At 34.1% G+C, this 24,071-nt stretch overlaps 1 protein-coding gene across 1 annotated transcript in view; it reads right to left on the reverse strand.

Annotated features, from left to right (window-relative positions):
• Positions 1-2,492: 2,492 nt before the first annotated feature.
• Positions 2,493-24,071, reverse strand: part of LOC108360258 (glutamate receptor ionotropic, kainate 1-like) — a 162,624-nt gene continuing 141,045 nt past the window's right edge. The window contains exon 5 of the mRNA XM_017612470.1: positions 2,493-2,783. Within this exon, the coding sequence (XP_017467959.1) occupies positions 2,655-2,783 (129 nt within the window). The 3' untranslated portion in view covers positions 2,493-2,654. The remainder of the gene's footprint in view (positions 2,784-24,071) is intronic.

Raw genomic sequence — 24,071 nt, forward strand, 5'->3', positions numbered from 1 at the left:
GCCCATTTTTTTAAGCCACAAATTTGTTGGCGGAGAATGTTTAAATAATAAAATTTTATACAAAAATTAAGTAAAATATACTGTGCATGATAGTAAAAGTCATCATAAAGGAATTTTCTCGATTTCTATGTCTTTGCGAGCAGCAATACGGGCAATACGAAAAATAATGGTAACCAAAAGGGATATTGTGCCGGGTTTTCAATGAAGAAGGTCAAGCGTTTTTGTTTTCATTATCTATAAATAAGACTTTGAAATGCACTGAATACAATTCTTTTTATATAAAATCAATAGATATATGTACATAAGTACATACATACCCTGCAGTCAAATGTACTAGTTGTAAACTACTTCACAGCTAGTATGAACCGCATGCCCTACTACTCAGCCAACTATCTTTTTTCCGTGCAATCAACTGGTATTTTTAACATGGGGATGTCCTACGAGATGGCAATTGTCAGATTTCGGTCAGAAATATACCAGTCTCATACTAGTTCAAAATAGACAGAAAATACTAATCCAATTATGGACCAAAACAACTACTTTGGAAGTCAAAAAATAAAATGAATTCATGAATATACAATAAAAAACTTTTGATTAAGTACATTACATAATACATTACATATTTTTATTTAGCAGTCCTATATTTGCCAATAATTAGTGTTAAATTTTTTGAGTATTAATTAAAAGGAGAAATAAATACATAAATACATAAATATTTCAAACTTTCGAACATAAATTTAAATGCATTTTCCATTAAATGATATTTAAAGTAAAAGCTTTCAAGTACAATAAACATTACATTTATATCTTTTTTAATAGTATTGAATATGGAAAAGAAAACATTTTAGTTAAAAATAAAACGAATACTTTAGTTCATTTTTGAGTGAACTAAAATAAAAATAAAAGTTTTCATTAAAATAAATTAAATTCATTAACTTTGCGCATTTCAGTCCTTTCTTTTTAAAATTTTTTTAAATGTAATAATGTTTAAAATTTGAGATTTGGATAAGAATAAAATAAATAAATAATTCAAGAAGTTATGAAATATTGTTAATTTTGGCTATACTTAAGCTTGTCGATTGATAATTGAAATTAATCAAATAATTATATTAATCGTGTGATTAAAAAAAAGTCAAAAATAATTGAAAATAATCAAAAATAACAAAAAAATGATGTAATTAAAATTAACGAATTAATTAAAAATTTGTATTTAATTAGTAATCATTAAAAAGGCGCTAATATCGGCATTTAATCATTAAACGGTTATCCAAAAAACATGCTTTAATTAATAATCATTGTGAATTTTAATCATTATTTAACAAGTATGGTATAATTGCGAGTACGTACTCAATTTAGCGGTTTACAATATACCCAAATAAAAGTTAGAATATTTTGTGTACTTTATTGTATAAACTGTCAAAGTCAAATAAAACAGGGCATGAATAAATCGCATTGTACTTGGTACAAGTCTGGTCATTTTTGAACTAGTTCGGTTTCAGTCAGGAAATTCTAGTTGTAAACTAGTTTTTTTCCTGACTAGTTTGGGGTTTCACTGCAGGGTACATACATATGTACATAAAAAAGATATTTTTATACCCGAGCGCACTTGTGCACAAGGGTATTATAACTTTGTTCACATAACGGTTGTTTGTAACAGGCAAAACGAATCGAGATAGATATAGACAAATGTATACATAAATGATTAGAATGAAAAGATAAATCGATTAAGCGGTGACTGTCTGTCCGTCCGTCTGTGCACACGATAACTCGAGTAGAAATTGAGATATCTCAACGAAACTTGGTATGTGCACTTATTTCTGCCGTAGGACGGATGGTATTGAAAATGGGCAAAATCGGACAATAACCACGCCTACCTCCCATATAACGGTAATTTTCAGAAATACGAAAACTGCGATATTTTAGCAACTACTGAAGAATATTCACTCAAAATTGATATTTACAATAAGTTTTAGACGAGAAATAAGAATATTATAAATTTTTGGAAAATACTTGCGCCGGGTATTTAATGTTCGGCTCCGCCCGAACTTAGACTTTCTTACTTGTTATTATTGTACTCGTGTTTACTAACTTAAAAAGAAGGGCGTATGTTGTCCCGAGTTTCATTTGCTATGGAAGGATAAGCTTTGTTCTTCCCCTCCTGACAGCTTCCAAAATCGAATTCATTTGCGTTCAAATATTCCACTCTGTAGTGATATAAATGTTATGGAGTTCATAATTTCACTAGCTTCGAACGGTGAGTAATGCAGTTAAAGATGAATTTCTTATGATTCTTCACTCATCTGAAAAAGGATCAAACATGTCCCTAAATCTTCGCCTTTCAACTTTCGCATCAGCAATCTGGGACTCGTCCTCTTCAAGCAATAACGCCGCGGAGAGGGATTTCATTTTTATAATTATGTTTCCACTTAAATTAAACACAAACGAAGTTTTATTTTTAAATTACAATGATGTTAGATATATTTAGTTATTTTAAAATATTTACAAATTTTAACTTCATATGCTGCTATATTTGGTGGCAAATATTTATTTTGTTTTGTTTCGATTTCACACATTCCTAGGAAACCAGCTGATTTCCCAGATGTTTTCGCTCTTCCTCTTCTTCTTTCGATTCGATCGTAACTCAGAATACCAATTTACGATTGTTGCGGAGCAGAATGCGGAAACGTAATCGAAATGCAGAATAGGGCTGATAATCTAGATATTTGATGCAGAAGATCAGCCCTGGTTTGCAATCCGATTCGAAACGGATCAGGTAAAAGCCACTGGAATAGAAAAAGAACAAAACAAAAATAAAAATGTAAATGAGCAATGGAAAATTCCAAAAGTTGGCGAACAACGAAAAATGTAAGTAAACAAATTAATATTGGTGCATCCCGAATTTGAAAATTATAAAACATCTTAAAAATGTTTCTTTCTTGCGGAAATTGTTTATCATTTTAATTACAAAACTCGTTTTAATTAAATAGAGGTAATTTTATTCGCAACTTCGTCTCCAATTATTTGTGTTTCACTTTTCAAATTAATTTCTGTTGGCGCAAGTCTATCTATTTCACTCTTTATATACTTCGCATCGTTTTCATTAACTTTTTCATAGTCAAATTCAAGACTAGTGGCGAAAAACTGTAAAATTCAAAATTTATTTTAAACTTCCTATAATTTTAAAATTCTTAAAATCTTTCACATTTATTGTTATTGGCATCGCTAATTAAAACCTTAACTTATGGCCTTATTATGTATGGCGACTGATAGCCGACGGTCAACCATATACTAAAATTCGCATTACGTATTAAAATTGACTACTGACTGTCGGCTACTGAGTCTAGTAGGGCATTTTTCTGTTTCCCGGTTATGACGATTTTGTTATTTGTTCACATAAATTCATAAACACATTGGAGCAATGTTGGCAATTACTTCGAAATGTACATGTCAAAAAAGTTAATTCGGATGATGTCTGGCTTTTATGTATACTGAGTTCAATCGCTATCCATAATACAAAATACGGTACTGCTAGCCATGGCTACTAGACCAGTAACTAGACACCAGTCGCCATACATAATAGAGCCATTATAGTAATATATTGGAAACACCAAGCACATCCATGTTTTTAACACACCTAGCTGCAACTAGCGGAATAAAGGAGACACCGGTTTTTTGTACATTGTTTTCGCATAAATATTCAATTAAATCATTAAGTTTCGCGATTTTTTCTTACTAATTCAGTAAAAGTAAACTATAGTGAACATCCATATACCAATATCTGTTCATTTAATGCATTTATTAACTTGAATTTAGTGCTGACAAATTTGAGCTGAATGAAACGGTTTTTTGCAAATAATTTTTGTACGGTTTAAAAAATCAGTTCCCGCCTTCGGATTCGTACGTAGCAGTAATACGCGTCGTTTGATATTCACTACGATTGTTTTTTTTCATCAATTTTCGTTTGGGACCCTAAAGTGCACAATTACTCTCCTTCCCAAAGCGATGTTGGTCAAAGAAATAAATCGATATATTTTTGTCACTGACATCTCTATTTTTTATTTTAACGGAAATTGCGACAAATGGAATAGTTCGGTTATCTTTCCCAATAGATGCAAAACGAAATGATGCCACACGTTTTCTATTTAGGGAGTGTTCGGAAAATCAATCATAGCATGCTATGGATTGCATGACTTTGTATGGTTACCTCAAAGCAATCATGATAGTAAACCATAACAAACTTTGCCACTGAATATAGCACTCACATGAATAATCAGCCATACAGGTGCCTGATATATCTTTGACTGCAATCTGAAATAACAATTTTAAATTTTTTATGAGAAAATCCTCCAATTTATAGCCTGATCATTATGTAATTTAGGAATTATGTTGTGACTTGGGATTATTTTTAAGTACCAAAAGGGTCCCAAATCAATTTCAAAAGTACAAAAACTTTGTTCACCATTAAAACGAAGTTTTATTGAATTTTTAAAGATTGTTGGTTAACTCCCACAATTCAAGCCCAAAATACAATAGCGCTGTGGCAGTCGCAGTGACAGTTTTTAAAATCAGCTGTTACTGTTAATATTGGCAGTCACTGCCGTAGCAAACACAATACGGGGTTGTCAGTGACTGCTTTTTACATTCCCTTTTGTTTGTTTACATTTTTGTTGTTGCCTTTTAGGCTTCAGTGACATAAAAAGAAGGCAGTGGCAGTGAATTTAGAATTTGGGCTAAACTCACGAGTACTGCCAGATGCCACTGCTGTATTGTGAGTCGTTTCATTGGACACCACACTTTCTAAAAAACAGCTGATTTCGAAAAACTGCAACTGCCACTGCGTTATTGTATTTTGGGCTTCATTTTCAGAACATACATTTATGGCCAGTTTCTCAATGTCTGGTTAACACTAACTGCAGGTTAAACATATTTATAAACGTGATCCATACCATGTCATAAAACAAGGAGTCGATAACGTCGATTGCTATGTTAGGCCTGTGGTTAGTGTTAACCAGGCATTGAGAAACTGGCCCCTAATATGCACTTAAATGGCCAAAATTGGCTTTTTAAATATGAGATATTCATCCTGCGTTTGTACCAAACAACCAAGATTGATAAGTAGGTTGTTTTACCAATCTTGCCAAAGAACAATCAACTGTTCAGTACAAAATGTAAACAAACAAACAAATGCAACAACAATTTCAAGGAGGAAGCAACAGTGCTGCCACTTGTTTGGCATATTTAAATAAACTTGATCTAAAATCATTGTCCATACTTACAAGTGAAAAAGAATCGGATGTTTTGCAGAAATGCCTCACAGCTGAGATCACCTGATTTTATTTGCTACAGGGTTACACTTCATATAAAAAAAAAAACACTTTAAACTGATTCTGAAAAACAGCAAAAAAGTTCTATAAAGTGTAAAAGCTATTGATCAAAATGCTTTAAAATACTAAAATGGCATTTAAATGCAGGAATTCATTTAATTCAATGCTTATTTTACCATTTTTAGTTATTTTAATAACTTTTGACTTTTTTACATCACTTTATCCACCCTGTCCAACATTTTGGCATGATTTTAGACATTTTGACAGGTACTTTCCAGATAGCTCCCAGGCGGTTTCTAGGCAGAAGAAGAACGTTTGTCACTTGTAAGTATGCACAATGTCTGAAACCCAACCATACATACAAGTGAGAAATGAGGTTGGTATAGTAACTTCTCCAGTAAAACATTGCAGCGAGAGCGTAAAAGCAAAATAGAGCGTAAAATTGAGAAGAAGAGAAAACTAGCAGAAAAAGTTATTGAACACAAAACTAGCAAAAAATTGCAAGTAACCAGTAACTGTTTTGAGATTCTGCTGTAAACATTTTACTATTTATAAATCAGTTTTAAACTCTTTGCTTTACACACAAGCACTTACACAGTCCAGTACATCATAAATATTTTGATTTCCACTAATTTTACTTATGTTTGTGCTAAACCAATTCAATAAATGGGGGCTTTTGACATTTATTCTTCTTCTTCTTCTGATAGCTAATTTCTGCTAGTAAAAATTTCACTAGCAAGAATTTGCAGCTCTCCCGTGTTGTTACGCTCTCGACTCAGAGCTCTCTTGCAAATTTTTTGGGTTATCATACATTTTTCCAGTAAAAATTTGCAGGTTCCAGTACAAATTATTACCGACTTTTGGTTACTATACAAACCTATGTTCTTCTTCTGCCTAGAAACCGCCTGGAATATATTCTGTCAAAATGCATGACGCAATAGCTTTGTTTCTTAACAGATAATTATCACAAATTAACACTAATTTCTGATGGAATGCGTTTCTTAATCCAAAAAACTAGCAGAAACTAACAGCTGTCAAAATGGATAAACAACAAGTAAGAAAGTTTAAGTTCGGGCGGAGCCGAACATTAAATACCCGGCGCAAATATTAAATATATGTTTTCCACCTTTCCGAAAGCTACCGTTACATCGTAATCCGGGGTTTATCAATTTTGAGTAAACTAGCGTCCTTAAATTTCGAAATATTGAAGTTTCAAGCATTTCTAAAATTTACCGTTATATGAAAAGCGGTAATTTTAGTCCGATTTCAATAATTTTGAACGTTTTGCTTTTATGTGGCAAGCACAATAACCATACCGAGTTCGGTATAAATTGATAGAACGGTTACCGATATACATATATGTGATCATAAGTGGGCGGTGCCACGCTCATTTCCCAAAATTTTATCATAAACGTATTTCTTGGTAAAGAATTGCTGCAAGCATCAATTTAGAATAAATTAGCTTTAATATTTACTGCTTTATCGAAGATTTCGTATTTCTCTAAATTACCGTTATATGGGATGTGGGCGTGGTTATTTTCAGATTTTAAAAATTTTTGGCCATTTCGTATGCTATACCAAGGCCAACAACTGTGCCAAGTTTGGAAGAAATTGGTTCAGCGGTTACCAAGATATATATAATATATAATATAATATTCTTATTTTTCGTCTGAAAATTATTGTAAATATCAATTTTGAGTGAATTATCTTCTGTATTTACTAAAATATCGCAGTTTTCGTATTTCTGAAAATTACCGTTATATGGGAGGGAGGCGTGGTTATTGTCCGATTTTGCCCATTTTCAATACCATCCGTCCTACGCCCGAAAGAAGTACACGTACCAAGTTTCGTTACGATATCTTAATTTTTACTTGAGTTATCGTGTGCACAGACGGACGGACAGACGGACGGACGGACAGACAGTCACCGCTTAATCGATTTTTCTTTTCATTCTGATCATTTATGTATACATTTGTCTATATCTATCTCGATTCGTTTTGCCTGTTACAAACAACCGTTATGTGAACAAAGTTTTAATACCCTTGTGCACAACTGCGCTCGGGTATAAAAATTCGCGCCAAATATTTTCAATTGTCTAATACACCGATCAGCTGATTGCTTGCTAGTTTCTGCTAGTTTTGCGTTTCTTTACTTTTTAATTTTTTGGCTCTCTGTGAGCGTAATTCTTTCAATTTTGTCATCCTTCTTCTTCCTAATAACTATCTGCTAGAAAAGAAAAGAAACAAAGCCAATAATACAACTAGTTATTGGCTGGCAGCTTCTCGCTCTAATTCCGCCATATTGACTGCCTTAGGTGAAACAGTGTTACTTCTTTAACAATTCTTTGCCTAATAATATAGTTGAATGATTTTTATGTTTTCTCTCAGTATACACATTTTATTTTCTTTAAAAAGGTATTTTATCTTATTTTATTTCATTTCATTACGAATATAATATAAAAAAGCTAATTTTGTTTAGAATAAAATATGGAATTTATATTTTTCCCCCAAACGGGGATTAATTTCTTCCTGTTTTTCTTCCTATTCTACTGAGCTAAGGCAGTTTCAAATCGAGCTGTCACAACTGATACCACCTTGTATTATTGCATCATGGTCAAAATGTAGAAATATCCTGTCAAAATGTTAGACAGGGTGTTTTAAGTGATGTAAAAGTTATTAAAATAAAGTAAGAAATTGGCAAATTGTGTTTTTCACGTGTAAGTATGCACAATGAACCCAACGAAAGCTAAAGGGCATTAAACCACAAGCCAAAATTAAACTTAAGTGCCATTTAAATATTAATTTTGGCCTTAAGCTTGCACCAAAAAATTGTATACCAATAAAATCAGAGAAAAAGGGCGTGATCCCGCACGCGTAGACCGCAAAAAGTACGAATCATACTTTTTTTGGTGTACCGAACGGTTTGCGAGCTCTCGCATGCTTTCAACTAATTCATAAAATTATACTATGTGTCCATTTTGAGATTAAATGAAGATTTAGCCCTCTGACGAGATTTGGCGTTAAATCTTTTGAGATTTACCATATACAATTAAATCTCGAAAGGCGGTAGATTTAAGTTAAATCTTCGTCAAATCTTCAATAATATTGATCAATAAGTACAATTTGTTGGATGTGGCAACCACAAATTCACATGCCATAAGTCAAATGACATTTGTGTTTTCAATATACAGTTGAGGACATTGAAATCTAGCCTATCATAAAAACATGAATTTTCGTATTTTTAGGAATTTTTATATTTTTGTTAGTTTGGGAGGAAAATTAGTAATACATATGTACATAACTTTGGTTGTAATAAATTAAGAAAATATTTTTTTAAAAACTAAAAATTTAGAAGAAATGTTTTATAGTAATATCATGCAGAGTCTTCTCCGCTTTCTATAAGTCATTTGCGCGCTCCGACAAAAAATTTATAAATTTCGGTAATGGTTCTGCTTCGATAACATTGCACCGAACATCCTCTAGAACTCAATTCGTCTTCATGATATGCCAAAGGCCCACGATTGGATTTTCGGTTCCCTCCTATGAATAAGAGAGTTCTACAAAAACTTTTCTTTCCGGAAATGTTTTTTACCGTTTCGATAATTTTTCTTAAATTCAGGAAAATGATTGGGAATATGGTACCATTCTTTACATTTTCCAAACTATATATTATACATACATATTTACCACGAATAAGAAGCCAATAATATTAAGAATTCACATAATTAAATTCCGTTTGGCACCTTCCTTTTATCTGTCTGTATATCAATGTCTGCAACTGTATTTATAAAATCATACATAAGTAAACGTCAAATATTTAAAAATGTAAACGTCAAACATATCTGGTTGTGGTAATGGAGACGGTTGTGATTTAGCAACTGGATTTATTAAATCTTAATGGATAAATCTCTCAATGGAGACATAGTATTAGTTAGTTTAACGGAGTTAACAAAACATAAGAAAAAAATGAATTAATTGGCTTGTTATGCAACATTACCTACACATGTATGTATGTATGTATATACATATGAATGTATATACATATGTAAAAATATACATATGTACATATACAGGGGAGCACCCAGGAATATATTTTAGGGGGGGTTTTATATTTCTGATGATATATCATCGGAAAATACTGAAAATTTGCTTCAGATAATACCCTCTTTAAAATACATTTGGCAAGTTTTATGTACAGTATGTAATAAATAAATAAACGTTTTAAAATTCATAAATTGCACTTTATTTACGGATAAACAGAACTCAAACGCTTTTAACCGACTTCAAAAAAAAGGGAGGTTATCATCTCGCCGGAATACATAACTTTGGACCACGTGAACCGTTTTCAATAATCCTTTTTTTATTAGAAAGATAGTACCTCAAGGTTCGTCCCGTAATTTGTTTTAGAGATCCGATGATTGGATCATGAAGAAATTAACGGTACCCCTAAATTTTAATATGAGAATTGAAGTCGGCTGTGTTCTTTCCTTAAAAACTACTTGTTTAATAAAAAGTTCTATAAACTCAAGATGCGCTCAACTTTCAAAAGTACCTAATCAAAAATTTAAAAAAAGAGTCATTAAAAATAAATTTATTGATTCCATGAATTTTTGCACTTCTATGTTCATTTTTTGATTTCTGGTTTTCGATAGAGATGGTGATTTTTCACAATTGCTAAATTTTTTTAATATTTCAAATACCGAAAAAATTAACTGAACTCTCAAGAAAAACGAAAAATTCATATAAAACGACGGACGAGAAATGGAAAAGAAATATTCTTCTACCAAAATTTCTTAAGTAAATTTTTTACTAAAATACACTCTTTTGCACTCAATGCACAAGAACTTAGGTAGTATGTATCTATGTATAGTGGTCCACAAAATAAGAGAATTGCGATATTTGCGGTTTGGTTTGGCATTTGTCTTTTGTTTATTAAATGTTTCTTATTTCTTTTTTTTATAAAAGTCTAGCTGGTATGCAACAAACACTATATAAATTCAGACTTAAAACTTTGAACAACATTTAGAAAAATTCTGCTTATTTTCACCAAAATTTTAAAGTTTTTAAACAGAATTTTGGTTAATTCCATTTAATTCTGGTATAATGAATTGCACGTTTCAAGCTGATATAAAATCCCGTTAATTTTTGGAATTTTTTTTTGCTGGCAGTGTTCTCTATATTAACGAAAATTATCGAACATACTTTTGTATTGAAAAAACCTGAAACACCTTCAACAAAAAAAAAATAATAATTTTTGCAAGCTGTCTGCAAATGATTTTTGATGTAGGCTGTCTTTTCACCTGAACATATGAAAAGAAGTTCCAAAGAATGAAAGAATCGGCGAAAAATGGCCGATGCCGATGCTCAATTTTTGCCGATACTAGCCGATGCCCATGATCCAACTACACAAGATCTGACAAGATGAAGCAAAAGAAAAAAGTAATTTTCTGGCTGTCGTTTGTAATTTCGGCGCCATGTTATTTTCTTTGAAAAGTAAACCAAGAATATGAAGACGAAGCATAAAGAAAAAATGCAAGCAATGTCATAGCACATGTTTGCGCATCCAATCACCGTGCACTTCATTTTATTTACATCTCCACAAAAAATTTATTGAAAATCGCTCAAAAATCACTAAAATAAAAATACACATAAAGAGAGAAGCAAAACAGAAATAGCAAAAATCAAAACTACGAACGTCACACACTTTTTCTAAATTGCTATTACAAATTGCTGCTTCTCAACCGGTCAGCTCTGTTCTAATTAGTTCTTGAGCCGATACCGATGCCGGTTAATCGGTCGGACTCTACTACGAATCGAAAATGAAGCTACCAATTTTGATCAGATTGGACCCAAAGAAATAAATCGATATATTTTTGCCATTGACATCTCTATTCTTTATTTTATCAGAAACTGCGCCAAATGGAGTAGTTCCGTTATCTTTCCCAATAGCTGAAACTGTAAAAAAAAAGCTGCCACACAGTTTGTATTTGGGGAGTGTTCGGAAAATCATTCGTATCATGCTATGAATTGCATGATTTTGTATGGTTACCTTTAAGCCTGATATATAGTTCAATGTGAGCGTGAGCTTTTTGGTTTGTCCAATATCTTCTTTATTACTTAACTGCAATAGTTGATACATGAAAAGATAGAGAATTAAAATATCTTTCAGAATTATAGAATAAAACCTAATTTAAAATGCATAATACCCCTTTTTTCAAGCTCACACTCAACGCTGTGCATACGCATAGCATTCGCATGTGAACGACAAGTTTTGACAGAACATCATTGACAATGATATCATACCTTTCGCGCCTAGTGCGTGCAACAACGTATTTTTAGAGGAGATGGCTGAACTCTGCCTAACTCAGGTTAATGTACTTCACAATAAGTTTGGTAAAGTATTAGATCTTGTTTATGTTGATGATGCATCTAAGTCCGTTGTAAATAAGTGTGATCCACTAGTTTTGCCCGAAGATGTCTACCACCCTGCTATGGAGGTATCTTACGAAGTTATAAGCGATGGTCGAAATTGCAGTACCCAAGCACCAAAGTTTCGCTTTGATTTTTCGAAAGCCAACTTTAAAATGCTTAACAAAGAACTGTCTAAATTGTCGTGGCCTGCATTTAAAGAAAATATTGAACAAAGCGTTGCACTTTTTAACTTTACTTTACATAAATTATTTGAAAAGCATGTGCCTAAACGTATGTATGTTCCTGAAGAGCAAACACAGTTATGGTTCACTAAAGAACTGAGAAATTTGAAAAACAGAAAGTCGCGTTATTTTAGATTACACAAAATAACCGGTTTACACTCATACTATGTAAAATACTCACGATTGCGTCATAAGTTTTTTGAATTAAACAAAAAGTGTTATAAAGCTTACTTGTGTAAAATCAAACGGCGTATAATATATAACCCCAAATCATTTTATGACTTCGTAAACTCCAAGCGAAATGTACGAGGGTTTCCTTCCGCCATGAAGTATCAAAATACCGTCTCTAGTGATAATCAAACAATTTCTAGCACGTTCGCTCAGTTTTTTAAATCCAATTATTCCATTAACTCACATGCAAACATTGACTATCCTTTTAAACTATGTCCAATGAACTCAATAAATATCCCAGTAATATCTCCCGATGATGTAGTAGTTTATCTGAAATCCTTAAAGCGGTCCTTCAGTTATGGTCCTGACCAGATCCCTACTTGTATTCTTATAAATTGTTCTGATTATCTCTATGAGCCGTTAACAGCGCTATTTAATTTATCTCTTAAAGAGGGCGTTTTTCCAACTATATGGAAGGAATCGTTCATAACCCCGATACATAAAAGCGGTAGCAGATCTTCAGTGGAGAGCTACCGGGGAATAGCTAAGCTTTCTGCAATTCCTAAATTATTTGAAGCAATTATAACAAATCAGTTGACGCATTCTATCTCTTCTAGCATTTCATATAGTCAACATGGATTTTGCAAGGGCAAATCAACTTCTACAAATTTACTCGAATTAACATCCTATATCTCAAAAGCATTTACTGAAAGCAAATCTGTTGATGTTATAAAGACTGACTTCAGTAAAGCTTTGACAAAGTGTGCCACTCGTTGCTCATCTACAAACTTGATCTTCTTGGTCTTCCACCTAATTTTCTACGTTGGATCTCTTCATACCTCTATGATAGATCACAAAGGGTAATGTTTAAAAATACTATCTCTGACGTCATTGATGTTACTTCAGGAGTCCCTCAAGGTAGCCACCTAGGCCCGGTTCTGTTCTAGCTTTATATAAACGATATTTCTACAGATATACAATTCTCCAAAATTTTAATGTATGCAGATGATGTAAAACTTTATAAATCGTACGTTTCAATTGAAGAAAGGTCTTTGCTACAATCAGACTTAAACAGCATGGCTTACTGGTGTAAAGTAAATCTTATGCCTCTAAATCTTAAGAAATGTAAAGTAATGTGCTTCTCGCGAAGAGCTGTTCTGCCAGTTTCTTATATAATAGGTAACCATAACCTGGAACAGGTATACAATTTTGTGGACCTTGGTATCACAATGGATCCTAAGCTTAATTTTAATCTTCATATTAATGTGACAGTCAACAAGGCTAAAGGTGTACTTGCATTTGTGAAACGGTGGTCAAAAGAAGTTTGTGACCCTTATATCACTAAAACCCTGTTTGCAACATTAGTTATGCCAATTCTGGAATACGGTTCGGTGGTTTGGAATCCAAGGTATTAAATTTACTCAGACAAGATAGAATCAATTCAAAAACAATTCCTACTTTTTGCTTTAAGAAATTTCCGTTGGGATTCTCAATATAACCTTCCACCTTATACGAGCCGATTAAAACTTACTAATCTTCCTACACTTTCCAACCGGAGGCAAACGCTTGGTACAATTTTTATAGTTAAATTACTAACAGGCTCAATTTCCAGTCCGCTTCTTCTTGGCGAAGTTAGACTTAATGTTCCCTCCCGGGTATCAAAACACTTTTGCCCCCTATTTCTGAAAGCTTGTAAAACTAATTTTGAATTGCACGACCCACTCCGTTGCTTATGCCAGGATTTTAACTCTCATTCCAGCACGTTTGATATATCAGATCCGCTTTTCAGCATTAAGAAATCTATACTGTCCTATCTCAATAAATGAATCATTAAAATAAAGACATAAAATCGGCTGATGAATTTAGTTCTGAAGCTGAACAGTTTTAGATCTCGACACTTAACAAACTCCTGCCTATCGTGACTCGGCGCAAAAATTGAAAATACTGGTTCCGTACGTCATGCGGACTGCGCCCCTCGTGCGGATGGGCGGGAATGGAGGGTAAAAACCGTTGGGATATTATTATTATTATTATTATAACAAGAGGTACAGGATAGTTGCAAATCACGAACTTGTAGTTCATTCAATTTCCTAAAAAACAGCTCTAGAACACCAAGACGCTAATATCGATATTTCTTGAGATATTTGGCTTTGAAGTTGAGGTAGTGTGGAGTTTTCATTGATTAGCGAGCTAAAATGTGATAATTGTTGATCAACTTCAAAGCCCAATATCTCAAGAAATATCGTTATTAGCGATTTGGTGTACTAGAACTTTTTTTTAATATATGTACATACATGTTTTTAAAATACAACACGCCTTTGCCTCCTTCTGCTCAAAATTTTGAAAATTCTTTGTGCTGTTTTTGTATTATATACATACCGTTTCCTCTTATTTAGTTTTGCCTTGTTTTAATGCAGTTTTAGTTTCAGGTTTTGAATTATAAGTTTTAGCGAAGAAAGCTGCACTAGGCTGGAGAGGAACTCTGCATTTGCCGCCTACTGCGAAGAAAAGTAACGGATGATGCGGCAAATGGAATAGTTCCGTCAGCTTTCCCAATAGCTGAAATTGTCAAAAAAAGCTGCCACACAGTTTGTATTTGGGGAGCGTTCGGAAAATCATTCATAGCATCATTTTATATGGTTATCTCAAAGCAATCATGATAGGAACGGCGAGTTTACATTGGACAATGCTGTCAAGACAATAAAGAAATACGTATTAGTTGTCAAAAACAATAAGACAATTCATTTCGAGCAAAATGTCGAACGTGAACGATGAATTATAAGTTGCAGAAATACGCATTTCGCGCGAGCTATTTGAGCTAAAAACTAAAACGTTAAAAAGAAGAGACAAAATTACATACACATCAGCATATCTTTAATTATTATAGTCATTTTGTTATGAATTTCTCTTCTTTCTTGCACTAGACGTTGTCTGCATCCGTCAAATCATTGTCCGATTTACTGTCTTCAAACTAAGCAAGAGAGTGATTGAGACAATTGAAGAAGTATGCATTTATTAGTGAAAAAGTGTGCATGTATTGCTATTGTCATGACAGTATTGTCCAGTGTAGACCATAAGTAAACCATAACAAGCTCTCCCATTGAATATGGCACTTACATGAGTCATCAGCGATACAGGTGCCTGATATATCTTTGATGGCAATCTGAAATAAAATTTTTTAATTTTTTAATGAGAAAATCCTCCAATTTGTAGCCTGATCTGGGGTTGGATTCTGGACACTGAAAATTATGTGTTCTCTTAATTTTGCGATTTATGAATAGTGTTGTCACTTGAGATTATTTTTAAGTACTAAAAAGCGTCCAAATGGGTTTCAAAAGTACCAACAATTTTTGACCATTAAAACGAAATTTTATTGAATTTATGGGTCTTTGAGCTTTACGAATTAGTAGGAAGTATAAATCTAAATACCAAATTGAAGGTTAAACAAAAAAAAATTTACCCTTTAAATAAAAGATTTATGTAAAAGAAGTATGTATAAGAAACATTTGCAAAATATGTATGTATCTCTGCGATTAATTCAATTCATATCAAATATTTTTTATGTTACTTAAGTAGAGATTGTTGTTTAATTTCCACAATTCATTTTCATATCATACGTTTAATCTGCAGCACTTAAATGGCTATCATTGGTTATTTAAATATGAGATATGCAAACCTGTGTTTGTACCAAACAACCAAGATTGATAGGTAGGTTGTTTTATCAATCTTGCCAAAGAACAATCAGCGATTCAGTACAAAATGTAAGCAAACAAGCAAATGCAACAACAATTTCAGGGAGTAAGTAACAGTGCTGCCACTTATTTGGCATATCTAAATAAACTTGATCTGAAACCCAACGTAAGTTAAATGGCATTTGCGCAACAATAAAAATTAAACTTATGTGCCGTTTAAATATTCATTTGAAATTGGCCGTCATACTATGTTCACGTTGAAATATTAACTCGAGTTTAGCGTTTAGAGTTTATGAACATATGTATGTTAAGTGTACTCATTTGGGGTGTTTAAGAAACTCACGCGTTTAATTTGACATTTGTTTGTTTATTTTTTCTTATTCGCATTTAGCCTGTTCCCGTACTCAAGGATTTAGACAGAAAAAGTCCGAAGTAGCCGCAGTGCAGAATACCAACCGCTAAGATATAAAGAAATAGAAAACGCAGCTAAATGGAACTTTTCATGTTGATTTCTACCATACCAAGATTATTTGGCGCAAATAAAAACTAAAGCCAACAAAAGAGGTTAAAGTTAAACTTTTATATTTTTTTATTATTTATAATATCTCGGAAACAATTTGACCGATCACTAACCTATTAATGCTAATTTAAAGATTATTTAAGTACCTTTTACGCGACGTATACAGTATAAGCTTTTTGAAAAGAAATTTTAAATAAACGCTATTTAAAAAAAAAATATATATTTATATATGTTTTGGTTATTAGGTATTTCTGGCTTAAAAATATAAAAAAAGGAAAAAATATTATGCACACCAAGTGTAATACCCCCTAATTACCTTTATTTTGACATAATTTAAACAAAAAAATAAATTAAACTTTAACCACTGATATCTTCTTTATTTGTAACTTTGGCAAATAAAATCCTGCAGTACGGCAACATACTAAATGTCGGTAAGTTGGTTGCAGGTTTGGATTATCAAAGACACACACCAAAAGCAAATTGATCGAATTTGGTTTGTGTCTTTGATAATCCAAACCTGCAACCAATTTGCCGACATTTAGTATGTTGCCGTACTGCAGGATTTAACCCAAATTGTCCCAGATAAATTTTTTTTGTTTCATCCATATACAGGGTAAAAGTAGCGTTAAAGTAAGAAAAAAAATATAACTAAAACTTTGGGAGTAGTATAGTTCTTCCGTATTCCAGTTAACTAGTTGTTAGAGGACAGTATTTGTTTAAAATATGAAATAATAGAAACATTGTTTATAAGTTTTAATAGATTTATTGATAATATATGCATATTCTACGTGCAAAGCGGATGAAGAAGTTAATGTTTAGTATGAAACAAGCAGACCCGGCGAACTTCGTCCCGCCCAAAATTATTATTTTTTATTGAAACATTTGGTCCAACGTTTTCGCCAGCAATTCACGTTCAGGTTTGGTTTTGTGGTCGACAGAAGGCATATCCTCCATTGCCGTCTAAAATAACGTGACGAAAGCTTCATTCCTCTGCTACCACCAGCGGGTTCCGAGTTGAATACTTTCAGAGCTGGAGCGTCGGTGTCCGTTCGAACGACATGGCCAAGCCAGCGGAGCCGCTGTGTTTTAATTCGCTGCACTATGTCTATGTCGTTGTAAAGCTCATACAGCTCATCGTTCCATCGTCTGCGGTACTCGCCGTCGCCAACGCGTAAAGGACCGTAAATCTTCCGCAAAATCCTTCTCTCGAATACTCCAAGAGCCGACCCGTCGGATGTTGTCATTGTCCATGCTTCTGCGCCATATACCAGCACGGGCATTATGAGTGACTTATAGAGTATGGATTTCGTACGTCGAGAAAGGACTTTGCTCCTGAACTGCCTACACAGTCCAAAGTAGCAATTGCTGGCAAGAGTGATTCTGCGTTGGATTTCTATGCTGACATTGGGCCGAATGAATAAACACAAAGCAATTGTTTTTTCTTAAAATTGCATACCTTTTACTTCAATTTTGTTTGAATAAATCGAGTAAAGTTTAAGAAAGTTTAAGAAACAGCATTTGTTTATTTTTTAATTCATACGGCCCATTATTATCGGTGCTAATGCTGGTCCCCAAGTAAATGAAATTCTCTACTTTCTCGAAATTATAATTGTTAACAGTGACGTGGGTGTCAAGCGCGAATGTGCTGACTGTTTGTTTGATGACAGGAGGTATTTCGTCTTGTCCTCCTTTACCACCAGACCCATTCGATTTGCTTCCTTATCCAACTTTGAAAAGGCAGAACAGACTTCGCGGTTTTTGTTACCGCGGTTCAGTTCTGCAGTTCGCGAGATCACCTCTTATAAAAAGAAAGAGCTTTTCTTTATATAATTGGTGTTGGTAACACTGGACAATACCGATTACGAATCCGTAAGTAAAAAGTTTCCGTCAGATCCAGATTTTGAGAAAAACGTGATGAAAGTGTCAAAAAATCGCGTTTTTTCAATATTTAAGAACCTCTTGCAAGGAAACAGAAGGTTATAGAACTTTCCACTTAGGATTAAATTAAAGCTAGAACTATAGACTAATATCCCTGAAAATACTATTCCTGCACCTTGCCCTGATGGTCACCTATACTTATTTACGTTTTATCCTCCAACAATAAACAAAATACTGGAAAACTATTGAAAAAAATATGTAAAAATCAGTGTTAGCGGTTTAATAAATGACTATAGGTGACCTTAGGGTCAAGGTGCAGGAATGGTATTTTCATGGATTGAAGTCAGAAGTCCAAGAAGGTTCTACCTAAGTGGAAGGTTCTACCACCCTTTGTTTATTTGCTAGAGCTTCTCAAATATTGCTTTTTGACCTCGTTTTTCTTAATATCTGGAGCTGATGGAAACTTTATGCTTACGGATTCGTAATCAACAAAAAAAAGTCTGTCGAAAATAGCGCTAACATTTGCTGTATCAAATTTTGTTTCCATTTTTGTTGGCCTGTGTAATAAGTATTGTTAAATAGCGAATACCCGCATGTTTGCGGCGCTTTCAAAAACCTTTCGAACTGTAAAACAATGATTCAATTCTATTCTTCGCATATCTATAATACGGGTGTCTAATTTCAAGCAAGTGGCAGCATGAATAAGATTTTTTCCAATAGATCGGTATATGGTCCACCTATCAGAAAAAATATTCTATATGTTAACCCTGGCAATAAGCCTACCTACTTGCCGAATTTCATGCAAATCANATAAGCCTACCTACGTGCCGAATTTCATGCAAATCGGACCATAAATAAGACTTTTTCGAATAGATCGGTCCCTGGTCCACTTAACGGAAAAAAATTGATCCTATACGCTAATCAAGGCAAAAGGCTACCTACTTACCAAATGCATTTTTTTAGCGTAGCTCGACCCCTGCACCACCTATCGGAAGAATTAAAACTTTGTGTACTCCTCCTTCTAATCACCTTTCCAAACAAACAGCAACCATTCGAATCGGTCATGAAACATAGGACAAAATTGGTCCCAATTGATTATGCTTACAATGAATTTTNTACCAAATGCATTTTTTTAGCGTAGCTCGACCCCTGCACCACCTATCGGAAGAATTAAAACTTTGTGTACTCCTCCTTCTAATCACCTTTCCAAACAAACAGCAACCATTCGAATCGGTCATGAAACATAGGACAAAATTGGTCCCAGTTGATTATGCTTACAATGAATTTTACAATTATCCTAAATTTTTCACATCATCAAAATCATGCGATAAGATGCAAAATTTTGGCGAAAAAAATTTAAATTTTCCGCGTTATTACGGATTTTTCCAATTTTTTCACTTAGAATTTTCTATTCTTCCATTCGAAAGCCATTCCAAAGGAATTGCACAAAAAATTAAATACAAAAAAATCAATTTTCGATTTTTCTGATTTCCCGACCGGAGGGTTTTCCCAAAATTTTCTTTCGTAAAAACCTTCTCCTGGCAATTACGAACAACCAAAAAAAAAAAAATTTGCCAAATCGGCCCAACCGTTCTCAATTGATGAATTATTTATTTATTTATTTATTTCAGTCTAAAAAGTACAAACTTTCTTACAGACTAGTTAAAAATAGTGAAAAGTTCAAGCTTAAATTTATATATGCTATTATTAAAGTTAAGAAGACCACTATATCGATTTGCTAAGCGTATAGACTTGGAAATGGGTTCATTCAACGCATAATTCGTTCTATGAGTTACTTCAACAAATAGTCTGGTATTCCTTAAATCGCGTGGTGGAATGTATGGAATGAATAAATTGGATAAATCAGAGCAGTTTATATTACCGTTGATAGCATTATAGGCAAGCATGAGGGAGATGCAAGTTCTTCGGTCATGCAAAGCCTGAAGGCCGAGCAATTTACGTCTGCTGATGTACGATGGGAGGCCATCAGGCCAATGAAGCATACGCAAAGCAATTTTGGTGAAAATTCTTTGAACTCTCTCAATTTTATACGAATTAGCTTCATAGAATGGACTCCATATAATGGAGCAATATTCCAAGCGACTTCTTACCAATGACGTGTAAAGTACCTTCAGAGTCATAGGATCCTTGAAGTCACAGGAATTACGTCTAATAAACCCAACCATTGCGAAAGATTTCGAAACAATAAAGTCAATATGACCAGAAAAAGAGAGCTGGTTGTCAAAAATTACACCAAGGTCTTTAATTTCCCGACAACGATTTAAAGATCCGGTATTAAGTATGTAGTTAAAAGATGTGATAGTTACCTTTTTTGAATAGGAAACCACGCAACATTTGTTGATATTTAAAAGTAAGTTATTACTTGTACACCATTCGTTAAACGAATCGAGATCATGTTGCAAGTTAACGCAGTCAGAAATATCATGTACGGTTAGAAAGAGTTTGACATCGTCTGCGAACATTAAACATTTAGCAAATTTGAATTTTTGAGGCAAATCATTAATGAAGATTAGGAACAAGAGAGGGCCACAGTGGGTTCCCTGTGGGATTCCCGACCAGGCATTGATAAGCACAGTAGACTGGTTGGCTCCGATTGACACAAAAAGCTTTCTATTCGATAAGAAACTTGAGAAGAATTTCAGCAAACTTCCACACACTCCATACATTTCCAATTTGTGCAATAGCATAGAGTGATCAACCTTGTCAAATGCTTTCGAGAAGTCAGTATATATGACGTCAAGTTGCGCATGGGTTTCAAAGGCATCTACAATTTGGCTAGTGAGTAAAGCCAAGTTAGTAGAGGTAGACCTGCCGGGAAAAAATCCATGCTGACTCCCGACAATAGCCTCCTCAATGAAATCAAACAATTTGCTTTGAATGATATGATCGAATAGTTTTGCCAGAGTACTCTGCTTAACAATAGGTCTGTAGTTGCGAATATCATTGCGATCACCAGACTTGAATACCGGATTTATGGAGCATAACTTCCAAGAGTCTAAGAAGATCCCATAGTTCAAGCAACCCTGGAAAAGAAGTGCCAGGGGTTCTGAAATTGTATTCGAACATAGTTTGAAGAATATGGGAGAAAATCCTTCACTATCTGACTTCGGACTATTATTCAATTTTGAAATTGCCAGAGATACATCTTCGGCGGTAATATCAAAAGAAGAAATTCGACCAAGAGAACCAGAGTAGAATGTCGGACTAGGTAAAGATGTATGATTCGAGTATACCTTCTGGAATAAATTGGCAAATAAGTTGCAGATATCCGCCGCATTATTGCACGATACACCGTCATACTCCATGCACGTCGGAAATCCGCTAGTCTTTCTCTTGGAATTAATAACCGACCAGAAACTAGATGGGTTAGTCTTCAATTTTGATTCCAAATTATTCATATATTGTCTGAACAAGAACTTATTAAGACAATTAAAAGTAGATTTAAGCCTGACAAAGATAAGACGATCGGATTCACTCCTGCTCCTCTTATACTTTTTAAAGGCCTTACGTTTTTTATTTTTAATATTATTAAGTCTAGTATTGAACCATGGTGGTCTATTGCTCAAAGTTTTCCGTTTTCGTGGAACAAAATTGGAAACTGCTAATGAAAGCTTCTGCTTTAGAATTACATAAGAGGCCTCAGGCCCGTTAGTGGAGTCCAAGAAGGACCAATCAGTGCCGAGGAAAAAATCATTTATCGCAGTAGCATCAGCCTTGAAATAATTGTATTCAGAAATATTTGCAACTGTGGTTTTATCAAAGTTATAAAACTCGAAATTTGCAACCAAAGCATTGTGATGGAAACTGTTTTCCAAGATTGGAGATAGACACTCCAGACAAGATATTCTTAGATCATCAGAACCAAAAACGAGATCAAGGAACCTACCATTACTGTTTGGTTGAAAATTGTATTGTTTCAAGCCATACAAGAACAGAGTGCTAACAACAAGCATATCGATATCAGATCTGATATTTATGGGTAAAGTATTACAGCCACTTGACCAAGAAATATTACTTAAATTAAAATCACCTAAATATATAATCTCATCAGACGGATTAGAAATATTTATAACACTATTAATATTATCTAAGTGTTTCTGATAGACAGCAATTTCGCTACTTGGCGGAATATAAGACAAAACTATTATTATTGTTTTATTGTCATTAAACTTGACGCTTACACAGATTTGTTCAACGCCATCATCTATCAAATCACTTATAATTAGTTTACTACTTAGATCAGCTCTAATAGCAATTAAAACACCACCACCCCTCTCAAGACCAGTGGCGTTAGGGCACCGATCATTACGAAATACGTTATAATAGCCGTCGAAGAATTCGTTAGATGAGAAATTTTCATTTAACCAAGTCTCGGATAGAGCTAATATATCATACTCGTGTGAACTAACTTTACGATAAAATTCTGATAATTTAGTACGCATTCTAACATTCTGATAATAAAGCGCATAACTCGCTTTTGACTTATTAATAGGTTTACTGTTACCTAAGTGAGATCTAGTGACTATGTCTTCAGTTCCAACCTCTTGCGGCCTAACCGAAAAGGGCAAACAGTCACACCGGCAGGCCAAAGCTCTGGATTAAGCATTTTATCAAACCAAGATATGGGAACACCAAGTTTGAATGTAATTCTCTTCAATGATTCCACGGTAGTACCTTTCCTAATAAGCCCGTGGCAAGAAAGCAACTCTCTTTGTATTCCAGAGTATTTGGAAACGTACTCAATAATATTGTCGTTTGTAACGGATGGCAAAAACGACGCAATATAAAGCCATTTAGTTTTTGCAACACTAAGCTCAGTGCTTACATTTGAACCAATAATGCGCATTTTTTCATCATCATTGTTGTTCACTGCAGTATTTATCCTCGTAGGAGCATTTTGATGATTGTTGTTGCCATTCGCAATGGTAACTCCAACATTAGTGTCAATAACAGCTGACGCAAAAGAAGACGGAGATGCGACGGTATTGATGTGGGACAAATCATTACCTGTACTTAGATTTTTACCACCTTTCTTCTTCCTCGTAACTTCAACCCACTCAGCTACGGCAGCCTGATCACTTTTAATATCAGTAGCATCGATAATAACAACGCTATCATCCACACCCGTATTGGCTGGTTCAGCAGATAATGGTACATTGTTGTTGTCAAAGAAAACAGGTTTCTCCTTAGCAGCGACATCATCGTTAACATTGTCATTGTTGGGAATAAGAGACTCAGCTTCGATAAGAAGTTCTGATTGTTTTATTTCCGTATCAGATGCCGGCTTTTCTTTACTCACGCTTTGTTTTGCTATTGCAGCAGAGTCATTGTTGATGCCTTTTGCTTTTGCAGCCAAGTCACTCTTATTTTTTACCTGTCTAGAGGTTGACTGTTTGGCTTTTTGTTTTTCTTTGCGGGTTGATTCGCGTTCACTAGCATAGGAAGCAACAACAGTATGCATGGCTTTAATTTCGTTAGCTAACGAGGCGATGGTATTATTTTTAGCGTCAATTGATGAGCGCAGAGAGCAAACTTCGTCTGATAGGGCATTTAGCTTTTGCAAATATTGAGCATTATCATTTTTTAGCGAATTCACGGTAGTAAGTATACACGGTGGAGAGATTACAGAGGTGGCGCCGATGACGATACCGCTACTCGGCTCTCAGTGATTTTGACAGAATCAGCTGTTTTGGTGACGTCATAGTAGAGAAGACAGCAGTAGTGATGTGCTGAGTCAATACTTTTAAGTACCCAATACTCTCGATACTCGGTACCGAAACATTTAGGTTTCGAATTAAAGCGCACATGGGCCT

Source organism: Rhagoletis zephyria, unplaced genomic scaffold (genome assembly GCF_001687245.7).
Source record: "Rhagoletis zephyria isolate East Lansing unplaced genomic scaffold, Rhagoletis_zephyria_1.1 Rzeph_scaffold_00547, whole genome shotgun sequence".
Lineage (NCBI taxonomy): Eukaryota > Metazoa > Arthropoda > Insecta > Diptera > Tephritidae > Rhagoletis > Rhagoletis zephyria.